Source organism: Macaca nemestrina, chromosome 6 (assembly GCF_043159975.1).
Source record: "Macaca nemestrina isolate mMacNem1 chromosome 6, mMacNem.hap1, whole genome shotgun sequence".
Lineage (NCBI taxonomy): Eukaryota > Metazoa > Chordata > Mammalia > Primates > Cercopithecidae > Macaca > Macaca nemestrina.
This window is the reverse complement of record NC_092130.1, coordinates 10406970-10431085: the sequence shown is the minus strand read 5'-3', so window position 1 is coordinate 10431085 and position 24116 is coordinate 10406970. Positions and strand designations below refer to the sequence as shown.

Sequence of the window (24116 nt, the reverse complement as noted above, 5' to 3'; positions counted from 1 at the left end):
TAAAAAAATGCTTTTTTTTTTTTTTTTTGGTTCAAACATAATACTTCCAGCCAGGCCATCTTCCACAAGCCCGTGCTTGGCTGGACCACAGTGGAACTTCATTTGGCCAAGATGGCAGTCCCAGTGGAAATGTGCAAGAGACAGTCAAGAATGACTTCTCACCCCTGGTGGATTCGTGGCTAGTGCTTTGTTTACTAGGTTCCGGAATAGATCTCCCTGAGTGCTGCTTGCAGACACTGAAAACTCACCCTGATATGGACTGATAAAATCTGGGAAAGAGGAAGCAGAAGAGGCTATGCTGATGTCTTCTGGTGCATGAAAGGGTGTGGTTCCTCCTCTGCTCCCAGGGTCTCCTCTCTGTGTCCCTGCTTTGATTGCCCTCTTGTTTGAATCTTTCTGGTACTTAGCTGGCTTTGCAAATTGAGGGTCTTACTCTTTTTCTCTCATGGGTTAATCTTCCTTTCCTGACTAGATATTAACTCACAAACAGCAAGGGCCATCTCTTCTCATTTCCTTCATCCCTCTCAGCCCTTACCAACTGGCAGGTCCCAGGAGGTGCTGGGTTGCCACTGACTGATTCCTGGTGATCCAACTACGGATTCCTCTGCAGAGAACTTTAGTGCATTTCAAGGTGCGAAAGGAGCCATCTGATTGGTTTGGTACTCCTCTAGAGGTAAATTCAGATGATTTATTGTCCCATTTGACAGATGAGACAATTGGGACTTACACATGTAAAATTATTTGTCATAAAATGAAACTGTCTCCATGATTTTGATATAGGCTGAATTTCCTGACACAAGTACAGTGCTCTTTCCCCAGTGTGTGAACAGCAGGAGAGGTAATGGATCAGGTGTTATGTTTATGTTTGGCACTCCTATTATAGTCCCAGGCATATAATAGTACTCAGTAAATACTTTTTTGAGGAATGAGCCATAAGGAGACATTTTCTCACAGGGAAGTTTTCCATGGTCCTCTCTCAACTATTTGTGGTATTTTTCTTCATTTCTTGCAGAGTCACTTTGTGGCATGTATGACAGCCATCTTAAACCAGATGGGTGACCAGCACTACTCCTTCTACATTGAGACCTTCCAGACCAGCTCTGAACTTGTGGTGAGTCTGTAGGATGCTGGGGGCGAGGAAGAACTCTTTCATCTCTGGAACATGCCTTCTGTCCCTGTCAGAGAGACCTGAATGTCTACCACATAATCTAGATATGACTTAACCAATATGTACTGATGAATCACAGACATTTCAGGGTTTAAGAGCGTGAGTGTTAGAGTCATATAGTCTTAGGTTTGCATCTAGGATTTGTCACTTGCTAACTCTGTGACCATGGGCAGGTGAATCTCTTTTATTTGTAAAGTGGGAATAATATAATTTATGTCGTACGGCTAAGAAGGGGTTGCATGAGAAGACAATAGCTCTCATGTAGTAAATGCTCAGTAAAATAGAGCTCTTATTAAAATCACAAATGCCTAGAGGAAGTTGGCCTCTGGGCCCCCTTCTTCTAGCCTCTCAGGAGGCATTTGCTGCAAGACCATCTGCCCGTGGCCTCTGGCTTCTATCTCTGAAGCTGATGACTTCATTAACATAGAGCCCAGCCCAGGCTATTCCTGCCCCAAGGGTGGAGCAGAGCACCCTTTGCCCTCAGTGTGGCCACCTTTCTCGCTGTCTTGTCACTACCAGGTTCAGGAGTCCCACTGCTTGAGGTCACTCTCAACTCTCCCTAGAGAGACCGGGGCACCAAAATGGGATCAACCTCAGAGAGAGGCTCATAAAAAAAAGAAAAGGAATCATTAGAAAGTCAATGCCCTACCCCTTCATCCATTCAGTAGTGAGATGTTCTCTCCATTGGTGCAAGACTGGCAAGAAATGGAACCTTTCTCTCAACCTCCAATTTCCCTATAGCTTAAGACATGGAAATAGAAAAACTGGACTCCTAATTTTTGATCCTCTATGGAAGGAAAGGTCTCTGGGGGAAGAAGGTAAGAAATGGAATTCTTATTGATTGAACATACACATTTTCTTACATAACCTTCACAAAAGTATGACATGGGAATTAGGAGTCACATTTCACAAGTCTACAATCTGCTTGCTCAAGGTCCCATAGCTAGTATGTGGCGGAGGTAAGGTCTGGACATTGACTGTAACCCTTATACCACGCTATCTCTTCTCATTAAGAAGCCACTCTTCCCATCTATGAGCCAGGGACCTTCTTCATTTCCATAGGAAGGGGATGTGCCTGTGATGAGAGCCACACTTCCCCACGTGACATCAATTATGAATAATATAATACTCACCATCATCATCATCACGTCATGAGAATTTGTAAGAGACCAGGCTCTGTACTAAGCATCTGATTGGCAGTATACACTTAAGCTTCACAGTCACCCTTTGAAGTAGATATTATCCCCATTCTGCTGATGTAGAAACAAGGACTTACAGTATTGAGGTAGTTTTCCCTAGCAACAAAGATTCCTGGAAAAGAATAAATGCCATTTCCAGAATTTTGCAACTTAGCTTAAAGCAGTGATTTTCAAATTATGTTCCTCCTATCCTCACTATGCTTTACCATAAACGTGCACACACGCATGCATGCACACAAACACACCTGCACACACACACACACACAATTCCACCAGAGCTGTTCTACCTTTATATATTTTATATATTGGGCTCCAGGTAAGACTTTCTTTGAACAAAGAATTCTGCTGTTAAAATAATTTGAAAACCACCAACTTAAGGAAACAACTTTGGACGAATTTCCTGTAGATTTTGAATTTTACCTAAAGCACACTGGTGGTATGACTTCACTACCTCCAGCTCAAAAGGGTCTCAGTGCCAGTGATTCTGGTCTTAGCTATCTGGATGTGTCCTTATTTATTTTTTATTTTTTGAGACAGAGTCTTGCTCTGTCACCAGGCTGCAGCACAGTGGTGTGATCTTGGCTCACTGCAACCTCTGCCCCTCAGGTTCAAGTGACTCTCCTGCCACAGCCTCCCGAGTAGCTGTGATTACAGTGTGCGCCACCACGCCCAGCTAATTTTTGTATTTTTAGTAGAGACAGGGTTTCACCATGTTGGCCAGGATGGTCTCAATCTCTTGACCTCAGGATCCACCCTTCTCGGCCTCCCAAAGTGCTGGGATTACAGGTGTGAGCCACCGTGCCTGGCCTCCGGATTTGTCTTTAATTTGTGTTCTCCAAAGATGAAGAAAAAGTTTGGCTCACTGCAAAATCTAGGGAGGGTGCTGAAGTCCACTTTGAACCTCTTCAAAGGAGAGGAAGAGTTCCTGTCATTGTGTCTCATCCAGTCTGCTTGTGTGTGTGTGTGTGTGTGTGTGTGTGAGAGGGAGAGAGACATATGAATTGGCTGTATTTACAGCACTGCTAATTAGATTCATTTTAATAAGAGTTTATTTGCTCAATGACCTGAGATGCTTTCATACAGTGAGATTATTTCCTTCTCAAATACATATTTGGGAAAATGATTATAAAATTGCTACATCAATGGTACATTTACTTCTTTATTCCCAAATATGAAATTAATAGTGCTTTATTTTGAGAGCATTTTCACATCCCATATTCATCTTCCACTGATATTTGGGAAACGCCATTCCAGCATTCAATCTTTAAGCTTCCATTTAATGTAGTTAATGAAAGGCTGTGTCCTTTCCCTTTTCCTCCCTCCAAAATATAATAAAGAAAAAATTTAAAGAGCCGACAAGCTCTGAGTTCCTGTAAAACAGAATGACATGTGTGCTGTGCTTCATTGTTTCAGGACTTCTTGATGGAGACGTTCATCATGTTCAAGGACCTCATTGGAAAGAACGTGTACCCTGGAGACTGGATGGCCATGAGCATGGTTCAAAACAGGTGAGCTGCTACCTGCTTCTATAAAGCTACCTTACCCAGCCCTCGCTTCAAAGATCACTTATTTCGAGTTAAAGTGGGGACAATTTGTCCCTGCTGAAAAGAAATTAAAGTGTTAAGGCATCCTTTCTATCTTTAAACCCAGGAAAAGACTCCTCACCAATCTTGAAGCTACTCAAAAAGTCCTCGCCACCTTCTCCATTTTTCAAATCCCTGTTAGAATATCATACTTCATCTCTGAAGCCTTTCCTAAACTCTTGGGACAGGAGATCTTAGAAAAGCATTTTAAAATATATTATTTTAATTTTTTAAAAATAATAAAATATATTCTGTGGCATGATAAAATAAGTTTAGGAAGCATTAATTAAATGGCTTTGAATAGATTTCCATGCTGCAGGACTTCTCCGAGCTTTTAATATGATAATGTGATTTTTTTCTAAGAAGAGGATTTAGGATACAGCATTCCATGTGCCCATCCATTTGCACATAGGATGTGCATTTGCTGTGTCTATGTGTATATCTATAATACCTGTTAACACTCCTAGACTATCAGTGTAACCCAAGTATAACTTAGATGTCCTATGGCGCATCAAGAGATAAAAGTAATTCTAATCAGTTTCAGTCTTTGCTGCTAGATCTCTTATATCATTTCACCAAAGTAAAATCCAAATTATAACATTCATTAATATTTTCTAATATTCCCTTGGGCTTATTTCTAATATTCCTTGGATTTTCTCAAGCCTCTCTCAGAACCTGATTCCCAAATCCTGTCCGTCAATTCCTTTAAAACAGCATCTTCTTGGCTCTTCTCTTTTCTGTCTCCCTGCTTTCCTTTGGCTTCTTTTATTTGTTTTAGACTCTTTCATGGAAAGTCCTTCATATTATACTGGTGTCTAGTTTTATCTCCCTTTACCTATTGCCCTTGTTTTATATCAAAAAAACAAGCATTGGGCTGGCAAAGATAGAAATATCTCTAGAGGGCAGAATAAGGGGAGAAGTTAAAAAGACAAAATCAGAATTTTCTGAAGTGAAAGGGAAAGAGGAAAGACTAACTCAAACTTGCCCAAGTAAAAAGAGAATGTATTAGCACAGATAACTGAAAGAACCCTGAGGTGTGGCTTCAGGCATGGACGTATCTAGGTGCTCAAAGAGCAATGAAGAGAATCTGTGTGTGTGTCTCTCTCTGCTTTTTCTATTTACCTTATTCTCAGGCAGATGCTGTCTTCATAGTGGGGAAAATGGACTCTAGAAGTTGCAGATATATTCCTTGTTGTATTTTCAATGACGATAGAATGAAAAGACTTCTTTTTCTCTAGGTACAGAAAAAATTCTGAGGCCAGTCTTCAAAGGTCTGGCCTGGGCTACATGCCCATCCATAGACCTCTGCGGCCAGCCGAATGAAATGTACTGTTAAATCAGGCTTGGATTTCATGACCCGCCTTTGGAACTAGGGGTGGGTGGTGTGGTCAGTTCTACCAAAACCACAAAGTCAGGGGAAAAGGAAAGAAGCAGGGAGAGTAGTTCTTCAAAGGAAAGTCTAGAAGTTGTTACCAGAAAGAGGACTAAATGATGGGTAGCTGAATGCACAGATATCCGGCCTTGATCCAGGGTCTTGGGACTAGAGCCCTGGCCAGGCAACTTCTCCTTCTGAGATGTCTAATGGTCCTTCTGGAAGAAACATATGCTGGGCCCCGTGGGAGTGCTTTGAAGGAATATCTCCTCCTGAAATCCCAGCTTGATTCAAACTTTAGCCATTTTTGGGACAGGCCCCCAGAAATGATACAATAATCCTTGTTTCTTTATACCTAGAAAATTAGAATGTAATCTCCTAAGGGACTTAATAAATTGGAAATCTCTCCTAAATAGAAATAATAGATTTGTATCTCTTAAGGGTCAGCCAGGTACTTATTTTTTTTTTACATTAAAGAAAAAAGTCAGACTCCGGAACACAGCCTGGGCTTCAGACTCTTTAATTCTGCCACTTTCTCTTTCGTGGGAAGTCTTTTAACCTCTTGGAGTATCAGTTTCCTAGTCTGTAAAATGGGGATAATGGTAGTTTCTATTTCATGAAAATTGCGTTGTGTGTATAAGGATAGAATGAGTTACTCCTTAGCACAGTGCCAGTATCAAGGAAAAACTCAATAATAATAGCGTTGATATCACTAGGTGATGACAACAAACTTAGCCTTGGACTAAAGAAGCATGTGTTAATGTCAACCAGAAAAGATTACTTTTTTCTCCTTGCGGACACATAGCTTAGTTCGAAGATTTTCTTCATCTTCTAGCCAAAATGATCTCTTATATTTATAGAACACATGAAATGTTCTCACTATTTTTGCATTTTGTATGATATTATAATAGCTAACATTTATTAAGTACCTAGATCCATCACTGTTGCAAAGGCTTCACATGTATTAGTTCATTTAATCCTCCCAATAACTTTACAATGTAGAACAACTGTAATTCACGTATTATATAAGAGGAAGCTGAGGTGCAGAATAGATAAGTAACATACTTCCTGTTGCATTGCTGAAAAGAAACAGAAGCCATTTCATTGAAGCCAATGCTCTTAATCTCTCTATTATTATTATTGTTTTATTTATTTATTTATTTTTGAGACAGAGTTTCGCTCCTGTTCCCCAGGCTGGAGTGCAGTGGCGTGATCTCGGCTCACTGCAACCTCCACCTCCCAGGTTCAAGAGATTCTCCTGCCTCAGCCTTCCGAGTAGCTGGGATTACAGGCATGCGCCACCACACCCGGCTAATTTTGTATTTTTAGTAGAGAAGGGGTTTCTCCATGTTGGTCAGGCTGGTCTTGAACTCCCAAATTCAGGTGATCTGCCTGCCTCGGCCTCCCAAAGTAATCTCCATATTATTAAGTGCATTTTGCCCAGAGAGGTGAAACAACTCTCCAAGATCATGCCACTAGTAAACAATTTCAACCCAATTTAGATAAACAGAACATGTACCATGACTTATCCCAGACCAGTATTCCCCAGAATACCATTTTCTTTTCTCCAAAAAGATGCAACTTATTCATGTGGTCAGGGCCAGCTTCACTTGTCAGTGTGTCTGGACATTCCAACTAACTTTTCTTCCTTCCTTCTATGATCCGCATCTTATTATATTTGGCCTGTTTTTATAATTTTTCTATTATCACTTATGATTTCTGTATTATGTATGCATTAGTCATCTATTATTTACTTATCTGTTTGTTGGAAAAGAGAATGGGGTTTTCTAGATTTTAATGTCTCCCCAGCTGTGTACTGTTTGTGTATGCAGACATAGTGACACATCTCCTGCAAGAAATACTTCCTGTTACAGCGTTTTTCTTTTTGGTAAGCTGCAACACTGAGTAAGATCTGATTTACATGATGTCGTTAATTTTTAAATGATCGAGTTCTTTATAATGTTGTAAATGAACAAGATTATGCCTGGAAACCTCTTTTACCTCTCTTCCATCTGCACCTCACTCTAGAAATCCAACATTTTAAGGAGGCTTAGGATTTATACACATCCCTAAAGTTACCCTAAATGCAGTCAACCACCAAATATTTATTGAATTTCATGGGCATCCAAGGTTCTAGGCAATGGACAGGCCAATTTAAGCTATGATCCCAGAAGGCAGAGGGCTTCTGGTCTAGCCGGGGAAACAGTAAATATTCCCATGGAAATGTAAGCTGCAGTTGCTGTCATGAATTCGGAGCCCAGAGAGAGACCAGAAGCAGAACAGGGCAGTTAGGACTTATGGTTGCCTGGGTTCAAATTCCATCTGAGCAAGTTCCTTCACCACTCTGGACTCCGTTTTCCTCACTGTAAAATGTGGCTAATAATGATACCACAAAGGATATTTGTGGGAACTAAAATGAAATAATATGTAGAAAGTAGTTAGAATAGTGTTTGACACACAGCAAGCGCTTCATAAATGTTAGTTAATTTTGCTTTCTATTTCTATTTCTATGGTCTGGATATATCCAAACTACTTCACTGAAGCACAAATCTGGGCTGGGTCTTATCTACCTTTTCATATGGTGGTTCCATCAGTGTGCTGTTGAATCACTGACACCCATTTTCCCTTCATCCTACTACCTTAATTTGTAGTGATCATTCATTTTTGGGGTCCCCACCTCCTCCAATCCATGTAATCCAGAAAGAAAGAACCCTCTTTCTTTCTTTTTTTTTTTTTTTTTTTTGAGGCAGAATCTCACTCTGTCACCCAGTCTGGAGTGCAATGGCACAATCTCAGCTCACTGCAACCTCCACCTCCTGGATTCCGGTGATTCTCCTGCTTCAGCCCCCTCAGTAGCTGGGATTACAGGTGCACGCCACCATGCCTGGCTAATTTTTATATTTTTAACAGAGACAGGGTTTTGCCACATTGGCCAGGCTAGTCTCGAACTCCTGACCTCAGGTGACTCACCGCCTCAGCCTCCCAAAGTGCTGGGATTACAGACATGAGCCGCCGTGCCCAGCTTACCTCTTCATGGTTTCCTTAATCAGCAAAAAACACCTAATCCTGACGTCCGGCTGGCTGCAGGATCCCGATCCCGGGAGCCTGCTGCATCCCTAACTGGAATCCCAAATTATGCAGAAAATGTTTGCGGGCACTTGGGGTGAACTGTGTCTTGTCACTGAGCTGGAATATGCTGATTCATTCTAACCTTTTGGTCCATGGAGCATTTTGTGTGTTGTAAAGGGGGCACTTAAAGGCTCTGTGGGAGAATGGATATCCCAGTGGCTCAAGAGGAGGGATGTCTATGTCGTCCAGCCAATGCTTTCATCTTTAGTTCTGACCAGTAGAATCAACTACATCCCATGAATAACAGGGGATTGGGATTTGGATGAATAACAGGGAATTGGAATTTGGAGAGGCCCTTTCTCTCCCTTGGTGAATCTCACCAGATAGGGCATGTCTGCCTCCTCTCCCCTCTTTTATTCACATGATACTGCCTGTGGGCATGGGTCCATGCTGTGTTGTCACATGGGAGTATCATCAGCCTCGTATCCTCCTGCCCTAGAACTTCGAGGCAGTGGGCAGTTGAGGATAACTCTAACAACAACAGCTGACATGTACTGAGGACATCTGTGTGCAGGCACTGGGCCCCTGCTTCCTGTACTGCATCTCATGTAGTCTTCACACATGGCTCCTTTTACAGATGGGGCAATTGAGATTCACAGAGGTCAACCACCCAGCCCACGGCTGCAGCTCAGAAGAGTGGCTGAGTGGGAAGGTGACGCTGGCTGGCTTGCAGCACCTGTAGGACTCTGTGCACCTTCCAGTCCTGGGCCCAGGCCAGGGAGTAGTACATGTAGTGTGTATAGGCTTATTCTCGGCTGCCTCCTGACACCAGGATTTGTTCTGCCACATGAAGAGAAGTAGGAAGCTGGGGACTCGAGCCAGCAGGCTCTGTGAGGCCTCACACGGAACAGTTTTCAGGATAGCAAGCCTGGGTTTGGCTCCTCTTTCTGCCAGCTTCTTCCTACTCACAACAGCTGACTTATCTGTTCCCTGCTCTATTGCATATGGCTTCTGGTTCCTCCTGGAATCATCTGCCCATGGCTTCTGCTCAAGGCTCAGATTGCATTCTCCCTCCTTGTGGGCTGGTTGAAAGGATGGATCTACTTGTGTCCAGGTTTGGGTATCTCCATTGCACAGTACTATACCCATAAGACTACCCATGGGCTGCTGGCCAGCCCATGCACAACTGCTTTGAGTCACGTGTTGGCCCTGGACCCAGTCAGCTGTGGGCAGGCAGCAGAATGATGTGGACGAAGTGCGAAGGGCTGCGTGCATGGCAGGCATGAGTGGAAGCATGCCAGTGCCGGAAGTTCAAGGAGCCAGTGTGTCCTTCTGGTTAATTGGAAACACTTTAGAGAAAGAAAAACCTGAGTTTAGGTCTGGACTCTTCTGCTTCTTTGCTGTTTGAATGTGGGGAAATTATTTGCTCTTTCTAAGGCTCGGTTTCCTCTTATATTAAATGGGTATAACAGTAGCTCCTACTTCAGTTTATAGAATTAAGTGAAATAACGTTTGTAGAGCTCTTAGCACAGGCCATATGAATGGTGGCAATTGATACTTCCATCATGTTATTATTAATAAAGTGAGCTCACGGCTTGGATTGAACAGAATTACAGAGATGTCCTTGTGGACAGAACTGCCCTGTGGTTAAATACCTAGATTCTGCAGACAGTGTAACTACATGTAAATCCTGATTTTACATGTACTGCCTGGACTTTTGGGAAAGTTACCTAAACTCACGTCTCTAAAGTGGAAACCGTATCTAATTCAGAGATAGGTGAGCATTAGAAAAACAAAAGCAACAGAGGAAAGAATCCATGCAAAGCCCCTAGCGTGGAGCCTGGCAGGCAGTTGAAAACCGTGGTTGGGATTGTTCTTCCTCCTCTACAGCCACTAAGCAACACAGATGAGACACAGGAAGTGCTAGGTTGCGATTTGATAATGAACTTTGTTTTCAACAATTCAGGTTCATTGTTGACAGTAATAGAGTTGAGTGTGTTTTCATCCTGACCCACTTTACTATATGAGTGCTTAGGCTTTAAGTACAGTTATTGCTGTTGTTGTTGTTGTCGTTTTGAGACAGTCTCACTCTGTCGCCCAGGCTGGAGTGCAGTGGCGTGATCTCGGCTCACTGCAACCTCCAACTCCCTGGTTCAAGCAATTCTCCTGCCTCAGTCTCCCGAGTGGCTGGGATTACAGGCACATGCATCATGCCCAGCTAATTTTTGTATTTTTGTAGCAGGACGAGCCTCAGACAAAACCTCTCAGACACCGAGTTATAGAAGGAAGGGCTTTATTCAGCTGGGAGCATCGGCAAGCTACTGCCTTAAAATCCAAGTTCCCTGAGTGCACAATTTCTGTCCCTTTTAAGGGCTCACAACACTAAAGATTTCACATGAAAGGATCGTGATTGATTTAAGCAAGCAAGGGTTACGTGATAGGGGTTGCATGCACCGGTGGTCAGAGAGAAACAAAACAGGGCCGGGAGTTTCACTATGTTCTTTTATACAATCTATGAATAATATTGGTTTCTAAGTTATGAGTTGATTTTTAACTACTGGGGTTAGGCCAGGCAGGCCCAGGCCTGGTTTTGGGCCTGGCACTGGGCTGCCTGTCTTTGGTTTTACTTCCTTGTTTTTTTCTTAAAACAGGTACTGAGTATAAAACAATATAAAACAATATGAGAGGGTCTCTCTCTCTCTCCTCATTTTTAGTAGAAACGAGGTTTCACCATGTTGGCCAGGCTGGTCTCGAACTCCTGACCTCATGATCCACCCATCTTGGCCTCCCAAAGTGCTGGGATTATAGGCGTGAGCCACTGTGCCCGGCCTATTACTGTTTTTAAAAAAATAAGAAAAATGAGAAGAAAAATGCCTTATTTTTCCAAACCCAAGCATGGGCACCCAGAGTGAAGTGATATTGTGATTTCCAGTGTGTGGCTATGAAAGGCTCTAGAGAAAGGGAGGAACTTTGATTTACCTGCTACTAATCTCCGTCATCAGCACGGGGCAAATCGGTTTGTGGTCATTAGACTGGCCTTTGAGGCTGGAGACAAGTTTAAGCTGACAACCAAAATAATGACTGTTCCTGGAATGACTGATAGCATTGTTGCTGCTGAGAGTGTGTGAAAGCCCTCACTTTGGTATTGTATTCGAGGTTCTGAGATGTTTACATATAATGTGACAGCCACTCAATGCATTTCCATCTGGGGGATCAGATAACTCATCTTTAAGGAGAGAATACAAAATACGATGTTGTTTCAAAGGCGTATTGGTGAATAACAGACTAACAAAACCACAGAAATCTCCCTTTGTGACAGCCTGATGGGGTGGCAGATTTTGTGGGATTTTTATTTCTGTTTTTGTATGGTGCTGCCTGCCTCAAAACTGGCTGCTAACTGAGCCCTGTCCTCTGTCTGCCCTGTTGTCTGGCTCTTGCCTTTAGAAGAATAAAGCAGTCCAGAGGGGGCTGAAGCCACCTCAGCTAGCGACCCTGTGAAAAAGTTTCCATTACTGCTATTTCACAAGGGAGGAGACTGAAACTTCAGGGGTTATATTAACATGCTCCAAATCCACACCGCTGGGGAGTAACAAAGCCAGAAGTCACACCCATTTGTGTGTGTGTGTGTGTGTGTCCAAATCCTGTGATCCCAGTGCTAGGATGCACTGCTTTCTGTGTTCAACAGTCATGAAAGTATCTTAGTGAACACCTGGCCCTGCAGTGCCTGATGTAGCAAATGCTGCAGATCCTCCACCCACCATCTCTTGAACCACCCAAAATCCACCGGCAGCTTCGGTGGACATTTCCCATGCACCCTGAGGCTTTCTTTCTTCTTTCTTTCCCTGGGCTTTGTCTGGCTACAGAGTGCTCAGCTCACCTACAGGACAGGCCAGAAGTGACAGGGACTTCCTGCCCATTGGAGCAACTTTCAACCAGTGAGGGGGCTGATGCTAAGGCATAAATAGCCCAGCCTTTTTGTTCCCTGGGGGGGACCTTCTTATATGCATATGTGTTCTGTAAAGTCCAGGTGTAGGATATGAGAGAAAGACATAGTCAAGGACGTTACCAAAATTGTTTCCTTTTTCTCCCCCGACTCTGAGCAATTGGAAGAATAGAATTGTCCTTAACTTAGATGGGAAGACTACAGAAAGAAGTATTTCAGGGTGGGTGTGGGGAGGGCAAGTGGTCGGAGTTTAGTTTTTGACATGTAAGTTTGAGATGCCTATATGTTATTCAAGTATGGGTATAGATCAGAGAGCTGGAGTGCAAGTTGGTGCGTAGGGGGGAGGCCAGGGATGGAGATAAAAATTTTGGAGTTAAAGTCATGTGGACTGGAGAGTATGTGAGAGCATAGAGGGAGTCTGTGATTCCCAGAAGAGTAGAATCTACTAAAGGAGAGAGATGTTACTGAGTCATACAAGTGAATCATCCTAGACCATGATGAACGTTGGGAACGGGAGTTGCAATGAGGATCCCTTCGGGTACACATGAGTGCAGCAGACCCTGCCCTGCAGAAGCTCATAGTCTGAAAGAAGAGATGCGGCTGCACACAGACAGCTGGATATAAAGTGTGCTCATAGGAGGGGTGCCAGAAATAACCTCTGAGAATGGGGGTGGTCTCAGTCACTTAAGGCTGGTGGGATGATGGAAAACTAAATGAAGAAGGCTCTCGATCTGGACCAGGAAGGGTAATGACCATGAAGAATCCTGACTTTCAGAAACGAGAAGGTGAGGGACATTCTACACAAAGAAAGAACATAGACAGGGATTTGGGAAATACCAGAAACACAGGGTACTAGCAAGAAATAATCTTAGAAAAGAAGGTTGGGGTCCCATCATGAGGGGAGGGACTGTCCAGAGAAAGAGCTTGGACTCACCCTGTAGGCAGTGGAGAGCCATCAAGTCAGTGATTGATATAACGGAGCTGTCCTTTAGAGAAATGAGCTTTCCAGGATGAAGAGACAGGAGGCTGCAAGACCAGTCAGAAGGGCTTGGCAAGGAGGAAGGAGAGAACAACATGGACAGGAAGACACTTAAGGGGAAATGCAAATTGACAACAAGTACCAAAATTATAAACGTGCATGACATTTGACAAGTATTTTTTTTTTTTTTTTTTTTTGATACAGACTCTCACTATTGCTCAGGCTGGAGTGCAGTGTCATGATCTTAGATCACTCTGCAACCTCCACCTCCTGGGTTCAAGGGATCCTCATGCCTCAGCTTCCCAAGTAGCTGGGATTACCGGTGTGCACCACAATGCCCGGCTAATTTTTGTATTTTTAGTAGAGACAGGGTTTCACTACAATGGTCAGGCTGGTCTTGAACTCCAGACCTCAAGTGATCCACCCACCTTGGCCTCCCAAAGTGCTGAGATTACAGGTGTGAGCCACCGCACCCGGCCCATTTGACCAGTATTATTACTTGGAGGAGAACAGTGGAGAAGGGGTATATATAGCAGGTATATGATATACACAGAAGAGTGATCATTAGAGCATTGTTTATTACAGAAAAATACTGAGAAAAAAAAAAACCAAAAAGATCCATCAATAAGAAATGGGTTAAACAAACTGTGATACATCCGTACAGTGGAATGCTCTTCAGTGATTAAAAAGGATGAGATGTATCTACATTCATTGGCATGAAAGAAGCACACAATTTATTGTTGAGTAAAAAAGACAGACTGAAACAGCATTTGTTGTTTAGCCCCATTTATCAAAATGATACGCTTAAAATATCATTTGTTTACATACATCTAGGGAGACCTTTGAAATTATGTTCATCAAAACGTGGATGACAGTTTTCGATAGGTGACAGGATGTGGTAGCATGTTGTTTATTTGTTTCTTTGGGGGTAGGGGGGTGATTTCTCTTTAGCATGGATTTTCTGCCATAAGCTTGTAATATCTTAAACATAAGACACTGCAAATTTTCAAAAAGAAGTCAAACAGTTATTGAGTTCTTGCAAGGCAAACAGCCCCAGGTCTAGAGTGTGAACAGTTGTTAATCTGCATTAGCTCACCTCTCTAAATCGGTAATTTGGCCTTTGAGCCTCTCCCCAAAGAGGGTAAGGGAATTTCAGTCTGGCACAAGGACAAAGGAATGTAAGGCATCATGCTCAGATAGTCTGGTAATTTTCTGCCCTCTTCCAGGGTCTTCCTGAGAGCTATCAACAAGTTTGCAGAAACCATGAACCAGAAGTTCCTAGAACACACGAACTTTGAGTTCCAGGTGAGTATGAGGCACCAGAGCTACCCTTGGAGCTGCCCAGGGCGTCTCTGACATCTTGGGCTGATCGCTCCATCAGACACATCCCAAAGCCTACAGAAGCTGTCCCAGTCTTTCCGGGGATTTCCACGGAGGGTTGTGGCTAGGGAGAAAATTCTCAGGCTTTCCACTAGGTCCTTGATTAAATAGTCACCAACTGATCATCATATGCAAATGTGACTGTAAAATGGATCTTATGCTAACAAGGAGACTTGCATTCATTCATTGTCAGAGTCGGTACCACCTTTTAAAAATGTATCACCTTTTTTTTTTTTTTGCTTTTCTATTGCCTGGAGCCAAAAGAGCAGCCAGTCATAGACAATGAAAAATGATTTACAATCAAGTTCTTCAGTACAACTTTGTGGCTTCCTGATTCCTTCGAAAGTCATTTTTAGTGCTCAGCCAAGACCTGGGACCTCTAAGAGATTCAGGGTCCTAAAAGTATGTGCCTGGGGCAAACAGAATGACACACCTGCCAGATCCAGGCCCAAGAAGAACAAACTCTGTGGGAAAGTTCAGATTGCTGCCTCTGCCTGGAGAGGTGAGAGGGAAGGCCCCCCACAAGAGGATCCCCTCCAGGGAAGCCTCTGATCCCTTGCATCTCTTGCAGTGGGGGCTTAGCATGTAGGAGACACTGAGCTCATGAACTGCAATGATGCTGTTTTTTCCTTGCTCATCTAAGTTGTTCAGTTCCTGTGTGGGCTTTCACCTCTCAGAAGCTGAGCAACTTCAGGCAAGGCCTGGACTGTATCCATGCCTCAAGTGAGTCATCTGTAAAATGCAGCAACTACCCTTTCTACTTCAAAGGGTTTTTCCAGAACTGGAATGTGACGAGGGGCTTGCTGGGAGAACCCACTTGTAAGGTCCCATAAGTTTCTGTTCAAATATTTCCTCCTTAAAGAGGCCTCCCCTGCCTGACTCCTCTCTGAGGATCGCCCCCACTGACCCCACGGTCATTATGCAAAACCACGTGGCTTCCTGGAGTCTCTTCATACTACTAAATGTCATTAGAAATCATCTTTCTTCTCTACGTGCTTATTTTCTCTCTTTCCTCCCATAGAACTTAAGCCTCATGAGTATAAAGACCTTGAACACACAACAACTGTATGCTCTGTGCTTGGCACATGGTAGATCTTCTTGGGGAGGTGATGTCTGGGCTGAGGCCTGTGAGATTCACCCTGCTGAGAGCACCAGCGTATGAGTATTTGTTGAGAGGATGAACAGGATCTCTGAAGAAGATTCTCTTGAACTGCCTTGCATTCAAATCAGGCAACTGAGCGACAATGAGAGCCATGATAAAATGAGTAGCTGCCATTTTCTGATGATTAATACATGCCAGATCTCACGAGAAGCACTTTAAGGGCATTATCTTTCTCAGTCTTTACAGCCACCCTACAAGTTAGCCACTATTACTAATATTTTTTCTGCTCTAAGGAGACAGGAAGTAAGACTCAGAGATAATAAGGAGACAGCCTGCTGTCACCGAGCACATCAATGCAAAGTTGGGACCAGAACTCAGTGGTGGCTGACACCAAGGCCCACACAGATGACAACAACCACGTGCCAGATATAGACTTTCACCCCTGCAGGGGGTTGACTGCCCGACTGGGTCTGGGTGAGAGTTTCTCCTGGCATTATAAATCTTCGACATGGGAACAAAGAGTATCTCTTTAGCTGCTTTGAATCAGGAGAGATGCTCGATTTCCTTCCAAATGTGGCTGAGATGCCTGCAGGCCCTGGTCACGGGTATGTTCAGGGAAGTTTCTGCTTTTTGGGAGGGGCAACTTGGAACACCATACCTAGGGGCCAGAGGTGACAGGGTTTGGTCCATATAACTGCGAGCTAGTTTGTTCATCTCTTTCCGTGGGTGTCAGCAATTGCAGCCTCAAACTTGCTTTCCGACTTCACTCTTTTCCATGCTCTTAGATGGCAATTTTCCAAGAGAAGCTCAACTTCATTCCTTCAGGGCATTCCTTTAGGTTTATATCCTGTTTTCCTGAAAGAAAATCTGTATTTGAGAGATGCTCAGAGATTGAGCGTTTCATACATGAGAAGTACGGACTTGCAAGCTGAGTGACTTTAGACAAATTACTTCATCTCTGTGTGCCTCAGTTTCCTCAACATTAAATCAGGATACTAATAGCAGCTATGTCATTGGATGGTTGTGAGGATTAAGTGAATTCACATAAAGCATTTAGAACAGTGCTGGGAACATAGCAGCCGTTTAATAAGTGTTAGCTCATTATAATAATAGTAATTTTATTATTTGGATAATGATTATGATGATCATGCCCCTAAATGTGTCAGGGCTGGTAATGCATGTCAGTCCTTGATAAAAAGGACAGGAGGCCTCTTTCTGGTCACCACAACATTGCCTGGGGCTGTCACACCCACAAGATTCTGTAAAACAGAAGAGTGGCCAACATTACACAATAAAGTAAGTCTCTTTTCCTAATGAGGCTTCCATAGCTATTTATTGAAAAGTACCCAAGAACAGGATCATTTTCCAACCTTATCTTTGTTCTCCTACCTTTTCCTCCCTCTGTGTGAGAATGGATTTGTTCTCTGTACCCTGCCTGGAACACGCCTTGTCTCCTTCTTACGGTCTCATTAATTATGCATTTAATATCAGCAGGAACAGCATCCATCACTGACTGCTGCCTGTCTTGGCAGCCACTGACCAGAGGAGGGGCAGGTGCAATGAGATTATCCCTAATATCTTTCCCAGAACTGTGGTTTTGTGATTCAAAGGGCAGAAAGTAAGAAGCTTGGTGACTGCCACTCTGTAGGTGACAAGAACTGGGAATTATAAAAATGGCGTTTCCTGCTTGCGGCTGAGATCACTTGCATTCTAGGCCCTATTCAGGATGCTGGTCCTTGGTGTCTGCATCAGTTCACGTGGTCAGGGAAGACAAAGAGAGGATTTCAAATTCAAATCAGCAAGAAATTGTGTTCAAGAACAATTCTTATGGGCCCAGACTATTGCAACACGCTTCAGGGAACTCAGAAGCAAAGAACACTGCCCTACCCTCAAGGATCTTGGAATCTTGATAGAAGTCTATATAAATCCATCTTCTAGCATCCAGGCTTTTGAAGAGGGTGACTAACTTTATTGGGCATCTACTTAGAAAATTTTGATTGTCATCATAATCTTGTTAGGTTGGGATATACCCATTTCACTGGTGAATTAACTGAGCTTCAGAGAATTGATTGACTTTTCTGTTAAAGGTCATCTAACCAATAAATGGGGCTGCTGGGATTTAACCCCAGGCTTGTCTGCACAGCACATCCTCTTTTCACTCTTCCGCTCTGTCTCTTAGGAATTGGGTGCCTTTGGATTCCAGGAGACAGCTTTATTTAGATCCAGAAGCACTCTCTGCCCTTTCTAATTCTTACTGGCACTGGGATAGAGAGCTCTGAGATGATTGGCTGGAAGATAAGACTCTCCATGTTGAAATCTCTGATTGGCCCTGGAATCAGAGATTATACTTGGACTCCAGAAAGACTCTGTCTTGGGCAGCGCTGTGTTTGGTAGTGAGATGATTCTCTCTGTTTGGGGATGCTCTAATTGGCTCTAGGTGGTGGCCATTTCTGCCTAGGCCTTGAGGCATTTTTGGATTACCAGCCTATCCTGGGAACCATTTTTGATATCCTGTGAAATGAAAAACTTCTAAAATATCTCTAGCCTTTAGTAGAGGCGTGAGGGCCACCTTGCTCTTTATAATGGGAAACGTAACCGGTGATGCCAAAAACAGGCGAAGGAGAGACACACACAGAGGGAGCAGTCATCAAAGCCTTGCAGCCTCCCGTAGCGCCACCACAGGGGGAGTCATGGTGGGATGGTTCCACAGGCAGAACGGTGGGCACATGCTTGGGTGCAGTTTCCCCAGCCCTGCCTGCTTCAGCTTTTAGGCCCCAGACATCCTCTCGTCTGATATTTCTCACCTGAGTCCACACCTGGGGCCTTCGACTCCCAGAACCAGAAGCATCCGCAGAGTGGGCATGACAGCTCTGCCTCTGCCCCAAAGAGGAGGGCGGGCTGACTGCATTTCAGCACCACTGCATGCTGGTTTCTTTTTTTAACGGAAATTTGAGATAAATAATGATTCCAGGTCACTGCGAAAGAATCCTGATTCTTATTTAAAAAACCCTTGATCTCTCTGCTATAAGGACTGTAGTCTTTATAAACATCAGATGGACCAGTGAAAACCGTAACCAACAACAAAGCGGAAAGGACACTGAGAAGGGAGGAGAGTGATTTCAGCAGAAGAGCAGGGCTGTGAAGAATGCAAGACCTGGAGTCAGATAAACTGGATTCAGATGCCACCTTCACCATTTTGTAGCTCTGTGATGTCGGGCAAGATATTGAACCTCTCTGGGCCTCAGTTTCCTGATCTCTAAAATGGGGAGAATAATTATACAAATCTCATAGTTTTTTTTAGGGGGTTTTAACCAGAATGCATGCAGTGTGCTTGGTTCATTAATGAACTCATTCAAAAAATAATTTCCCAAGCACATGCTGGCTCAGACATAATGTGCGATACCATATCAACAAGAGTAAATTTAAAAAGAAGGTTCTTGCTTTCTCGATGCTGACAACCAGTAATGGAGACAGAAAATAAATTAATTTTGTTGAAAATATGACATAGATGTTGTGAACAGGGTATAATATGGGTGAATAATGGGTGAATTCACTTTGCTTGGATGAGTGGAGAAGGCTTTTTTGCAAGACTAAGAGTTTACTAGGCAGTGGTGATTCTCTCGTCTAGTCCCTACAACCAAACCCTTTAGATACTATTGTCCTCCTTTTCTAGGTGAAGTTACTGAGACTCAGAAAGGTAGGGTACCTTGTCCATGATAATGGAACTGGTAATTGAATTGAAACCCTGGAAGGCAACCTGACAGTGTCTATAAAAACAAAGACAAAAAATAACAACTAAACATGCACAGACCCTATGTCTTAGAAATTCCAGTTCTAGGAATGTATACTACAAATGTAGTTTCCCATGCATAAAGATGTTTAAATAAGGGTGTTGATTACAGCATTGTTGCTAGCGGAAAAAAAAAAAAAATTGGAATCAAGCTAAATGTCTATAAATAGGGAATTTGGTTAAAATTAAAGTACATTCTCATAGAATACAATGTAGCAATAAAAGAGAATGAAGCAGATCTGTATATGCTAATATAGAAACATTTGCAAGATATATTGGTAAGAGAAAAAAGCCAAGTGCAGCAGACTTTTAAAAAAGATGTCTATACATACATTTGTTTATGCATAAAAAAATTCTGAAAGGCTATCCCAAGGAATTGTTAACATTTTCTTCTGGGGAATTAGACTTGGATCCAAGGTAGGATGGAAAATAACTTTCTCCCATTTAATATTTTCTATCATTTTTAAAAACTATGTGTGTATATTACTTTCATAATTTCTTGAGAGTTAATTAAAAGTAACTAAATTCTCATTATACCCACTAGCAGTATGACTTTGGGTGGTCTTTTACTTTATCTGGACTTTACTGTTTATCTCTGTGCAATATGGTAGTCAGAACAGATGATACTTAAATTTATTCCAGTTCTAACCCTCTATTGTTCTATCATTTCAGAATATTAAATTCCCAATCAGAAATCACCTCATCCCTTCCCCCAGGGCAAAGAGACTTGTGCATTTTGCTAAAGAGACACTGTAGCTTCCCCTAGTCAGCTGAGGTAGACATTTAGTAGAAATATCACCAGGCAGTTTGTAGCAGGGCAGAAAGAAAAATCTGGGACCCTTTGAAGAATTTCTCTGACAATACAGCAATTGATAAATAAATATTTTCTGGAGCCCAGCTGTATTCAAGTCCTTGTGCTGAGCATGGCATTAGAGATACAAATAAATGGAAGACAAAATTTTGGTACTTGTGGAGGTTACAACTGGAGAAGACAGGGCATACAAATTCTTCACAACCAATGCTATCATCAACACCACCATTCCATACACTGAGTGCTTAGTGTCAAGCCTGTAGTGGATGCCTCATTCTCATATTATTGATCCAGTAATTACAACAGTCCTTTATGGTAGGGACCATTATTTTGGGTATTTTACATAAAGGAAAATGAGGCTCAGAAAGGTCAAGTAACTAGCAAAAGGCAACCCAGCTAATAAGCAATAGAAATGGTTTTCACACCCTGGTCTGCAACACACTGACACATGTCCTCTTGACCATCAGACAGTGCTGTCATGAGAAACGAATGGAGCACAAGGCCAGGTGCAGAACAGTGGACTAACATCCATGATAGCACACAATAAGTGCTCCTCAAATCAGGAAGTGATCAGGCAGACCCAATGTGCCCTGCAGTCTAGGAAGCCTTCATGAAGGAAGCCGGTCTTGAACCCAGCTTGGATGTAAGAATAGGACACAGTCACTGCGGGTATGAGAACCACTGTGAGTGAAGCCAAGGAGACCAAAATGCTCCTGTGATCTCTGTGGAGTCTGAGCAGACCAGCCCGCCTCAGTGGGCAGTTGTCGAAGGAGACAGCACTGGGGACCATGGAAATTGTATGAGACTTTAAGAGCCAGGTGAATGCATTTGGATCTGATTCTTTGGGAACAAGAGTGAAGAAAGGCTTGGGGCAGAGGCCTTATAAGTATTCAGCAATATCTAGTTGTGACCATGGCTCACCTCTAAGAGCACTGCACAGAGCCACATACTGTGAGTACCTCCTCTGAGTTCCAGAAGGCATTCCCACAGAGCCCCATGGCCAGAACTGGGCAGGGGCTGTGAGTGAGGTACTTGGATGTGCCGTTTCTGATCCACTAAGAAGATGAGGCACAGCTATGGCCTCATGGTTCATAAAGGTCTTCCAGAATGGAAGCCAAAACCAAAACAAAACCAGGTCCACTCCCATGACAGTTGAAACATATGTCCACCCAGAGATTTGTACAGAAATGTTCATAGCAGCATAGTGTCAATGCTATGATTCATAATAGTCAAAGACTGGAAACAACCCAAATGACCATCGGTGGATGAATACGTAATCAAAATGTGTATATCCATATGGTTGAATATTATTCAACAATAAAAAATGAAGTACTGATCCATACTACAACATGGATGAACCTTGAAAACATTACATTAAGTATAAGAAATCATACATGAAAGGTCATATATTTTATGACGTCACTTATATGAACTGTCAGAATAGGCAAATCCACAGAGACAGACAGTACATTAGTATTAACAGTTTCCAGGCAGTTTTTAGCAGTGCAGACAGAAAAATCTGGGACCTTTTGAAGAATTTCTGTGACAATATAGCAATTGATAAATAAATATTTTCTGGAGCCTAGCTGTATTCAAGTCATTGTGCTGAGCATGGCATTAGGGATACAAATAAATGCAAGACAGGATTTGGGTACTTGTGGAGCTTACAGCTGGAGAAGACAGGGCATACAAATACTCTACACCCCGTGCTAACATCAACACCACCATTGTATTTACTGAGTGCTTGGTGTGTGCCAAGCCTGTGGTGGATGCCTCGTGTTTGTATATGTTCCAGGGACAGGGTAGGGGAAGATGTTGGTGGGGAGAAGAGGGACTGACTCTTATGGGTAGAGGGTTTCTTTTGGCGTGATGAAAATGTTCCAAAATTAGACAGTGGTAATGGTTGAACCACCCTGTGAATATACTAAAAACTAAATTATACACTTAAAAAAGTGAATTTTATGGTATATAAATTATATCTCAGATTTAAAAAAAAAGAAAATCAGGAATGGGATGACAGAGAAAATGCTTTTTTGATGGATTCATTCAGGGTAGAATAGAGAATGGCAAGAGACTCAACCATATTTGACATGTCTTACGTGTTAGGTGGCATTTCTGAAATTATTCTTACGAGTAATTATAGATTGACTTGCTTTGTTGGATACCTATTTCCGATGTACCTTGATTACTCTTTTGCTGTCCGCTAAAATCAGAGATTTCTCACTTTCATGGAAACACTCATTTCCATGTCTTGTGGCCACGGTTTTCTCTTGCCCTGGCTTGTTGTTTCAAATTCTCATTGTCAATGTGAGAAGGTGTAAGCTCCGGACATAAGCAGACCAGAGCTGCACATTTTCATAGCAAAGCCCTGGAGAAGCTGCTAAGTCACTGGGGTGCTGGGAGGAAAGGCAGTCTGAAGGGGTGTGGACAGGAGACCCAACCTGCCACATGTGTTTACATAAACAAGGTTGCTACGGAAACAAGGAGATTTGATTCCAAATGTTACAAGAACCTTTGGAGGACTTTGAGGAAGGGAGTGGCATGATCTGATGTGTTTTTGTTTTTGTTTTTATTTTGAGATGGAGTCTCATTCTGTCTCCCAGGCTGGAGTGCAGTGGCGTGATCTCAGCTCACTGCAACCTCCACCTCCTACGTTCAAGGGATTCATTCTCCTGCCTCCGTCGCCTGAGTAGCTGGGATTACAGGCGTCGCCTGAGTAGCTGCCACCACGCCCGGCTAATTTTTGTATTTTTAGTAGAGACGGGGTTTTACCACGTTGGTCAGGCTGGTCTCGAATGATCTGATGTGTTTTAAAAGGTTCTTCTGGTCTCTGCATGGAGAGCTGACTTTAAGGGGGCCATGAGCCAAGAGGCCACTTCACTGCATCCCAAGAGCAGTTTGGTTTTGGGGGCCCTGGGTGATAAAGGTCCAAGTAAAGAAAAAAGCATTCACTCAACAAAAAGTAAACTGCATGAGGCCAGGGATCACTGTCTGTGTAACCGCTGCTCTGTCACCTCACTGTGGCAAAGCCTGGGCACTTAGCAGATGTTCCAGAAATATTTGTTAAATGCATCCCCAGCTGAAGACTGACCGTGGTGTGTTAAAAGAACCCCAGATGTCAATTGGAAGGTCTGGATGCAGATCTTAGCTCTGCTGTGTGTATAACAAGATGAGAGACTTAGGCGAAATACTTAACCTCTCCAAGCTTCAGTCTCCTCATCTGAAGGAAGCTTGAGATGAGGAATGAGAGCTATCAAGTGTTGAGCGATGAAAGGAAGATGTATGGGAAAGTTCCTGGCCCATAGTAAAATTAGAGTGCTTGTGTTGCTTCTTTCAAAGACTGGAACCGCAAACCCATTTGAAAGTCATACTCTGGGCAGCAATCATGATGTTATGTTATCAGTGGAAGAGTTGCCTCTTTTATAGTCTTGGCCATCTGCAAACACGAATGAACATCTTTGAGTTAAGGATGAAGGTCTTAATGGCAGGATGATTTCTCTGGCTAATGTTACCTATCCTGTTGCTACAAACACTGTTGAGAGGGGCTGAAAGTGGGTGGGCTTTGTTCAGCAAAGCTGTCTCCCACCTGCTCCTTGCAGGACCTTGGCATCTTGCAACAATTGCCCTTGAGCACCAAAACCCTAGGTGGTATCACTGGCTTTGGTACCAAAGGAACCACTGGAATAAAGAAAAGCACAACAGCAATGAGGCTAGCAAGGA

At 43.0% G+C, this 24116-nt stretch overlaps 1 protein-coding gene across 3 annotated transcripts in view; it reads left to right on the top strand.

The window, feature by feature from the left end:
• LOC105480844 (dedicator of cytokinesis 2) overlaps positions 1-24116 on the top strand; it is a 434017-nt gene that overhangs the window by 333599 nt on the left and 76302 nt on the right. For all 3 annotated transcript variants that reach the window (XM_011740035.2, XM_011740036.2, XM_011740037.2), the window contains 3 exons: positions 1013-1111; positions 3781-3875; positions 14540-14618. In XM_011740035.2, coding sequence (XP_011738337.2) covers positions 1013-1111; positions 3781-3875; positions 14540-14618 — 273 coding nt within the window. The remainder of the gene's footprint in view (positions 1-1012; positions 1112-3780; positions 3876-14539; positions 14619-24116) is intronic.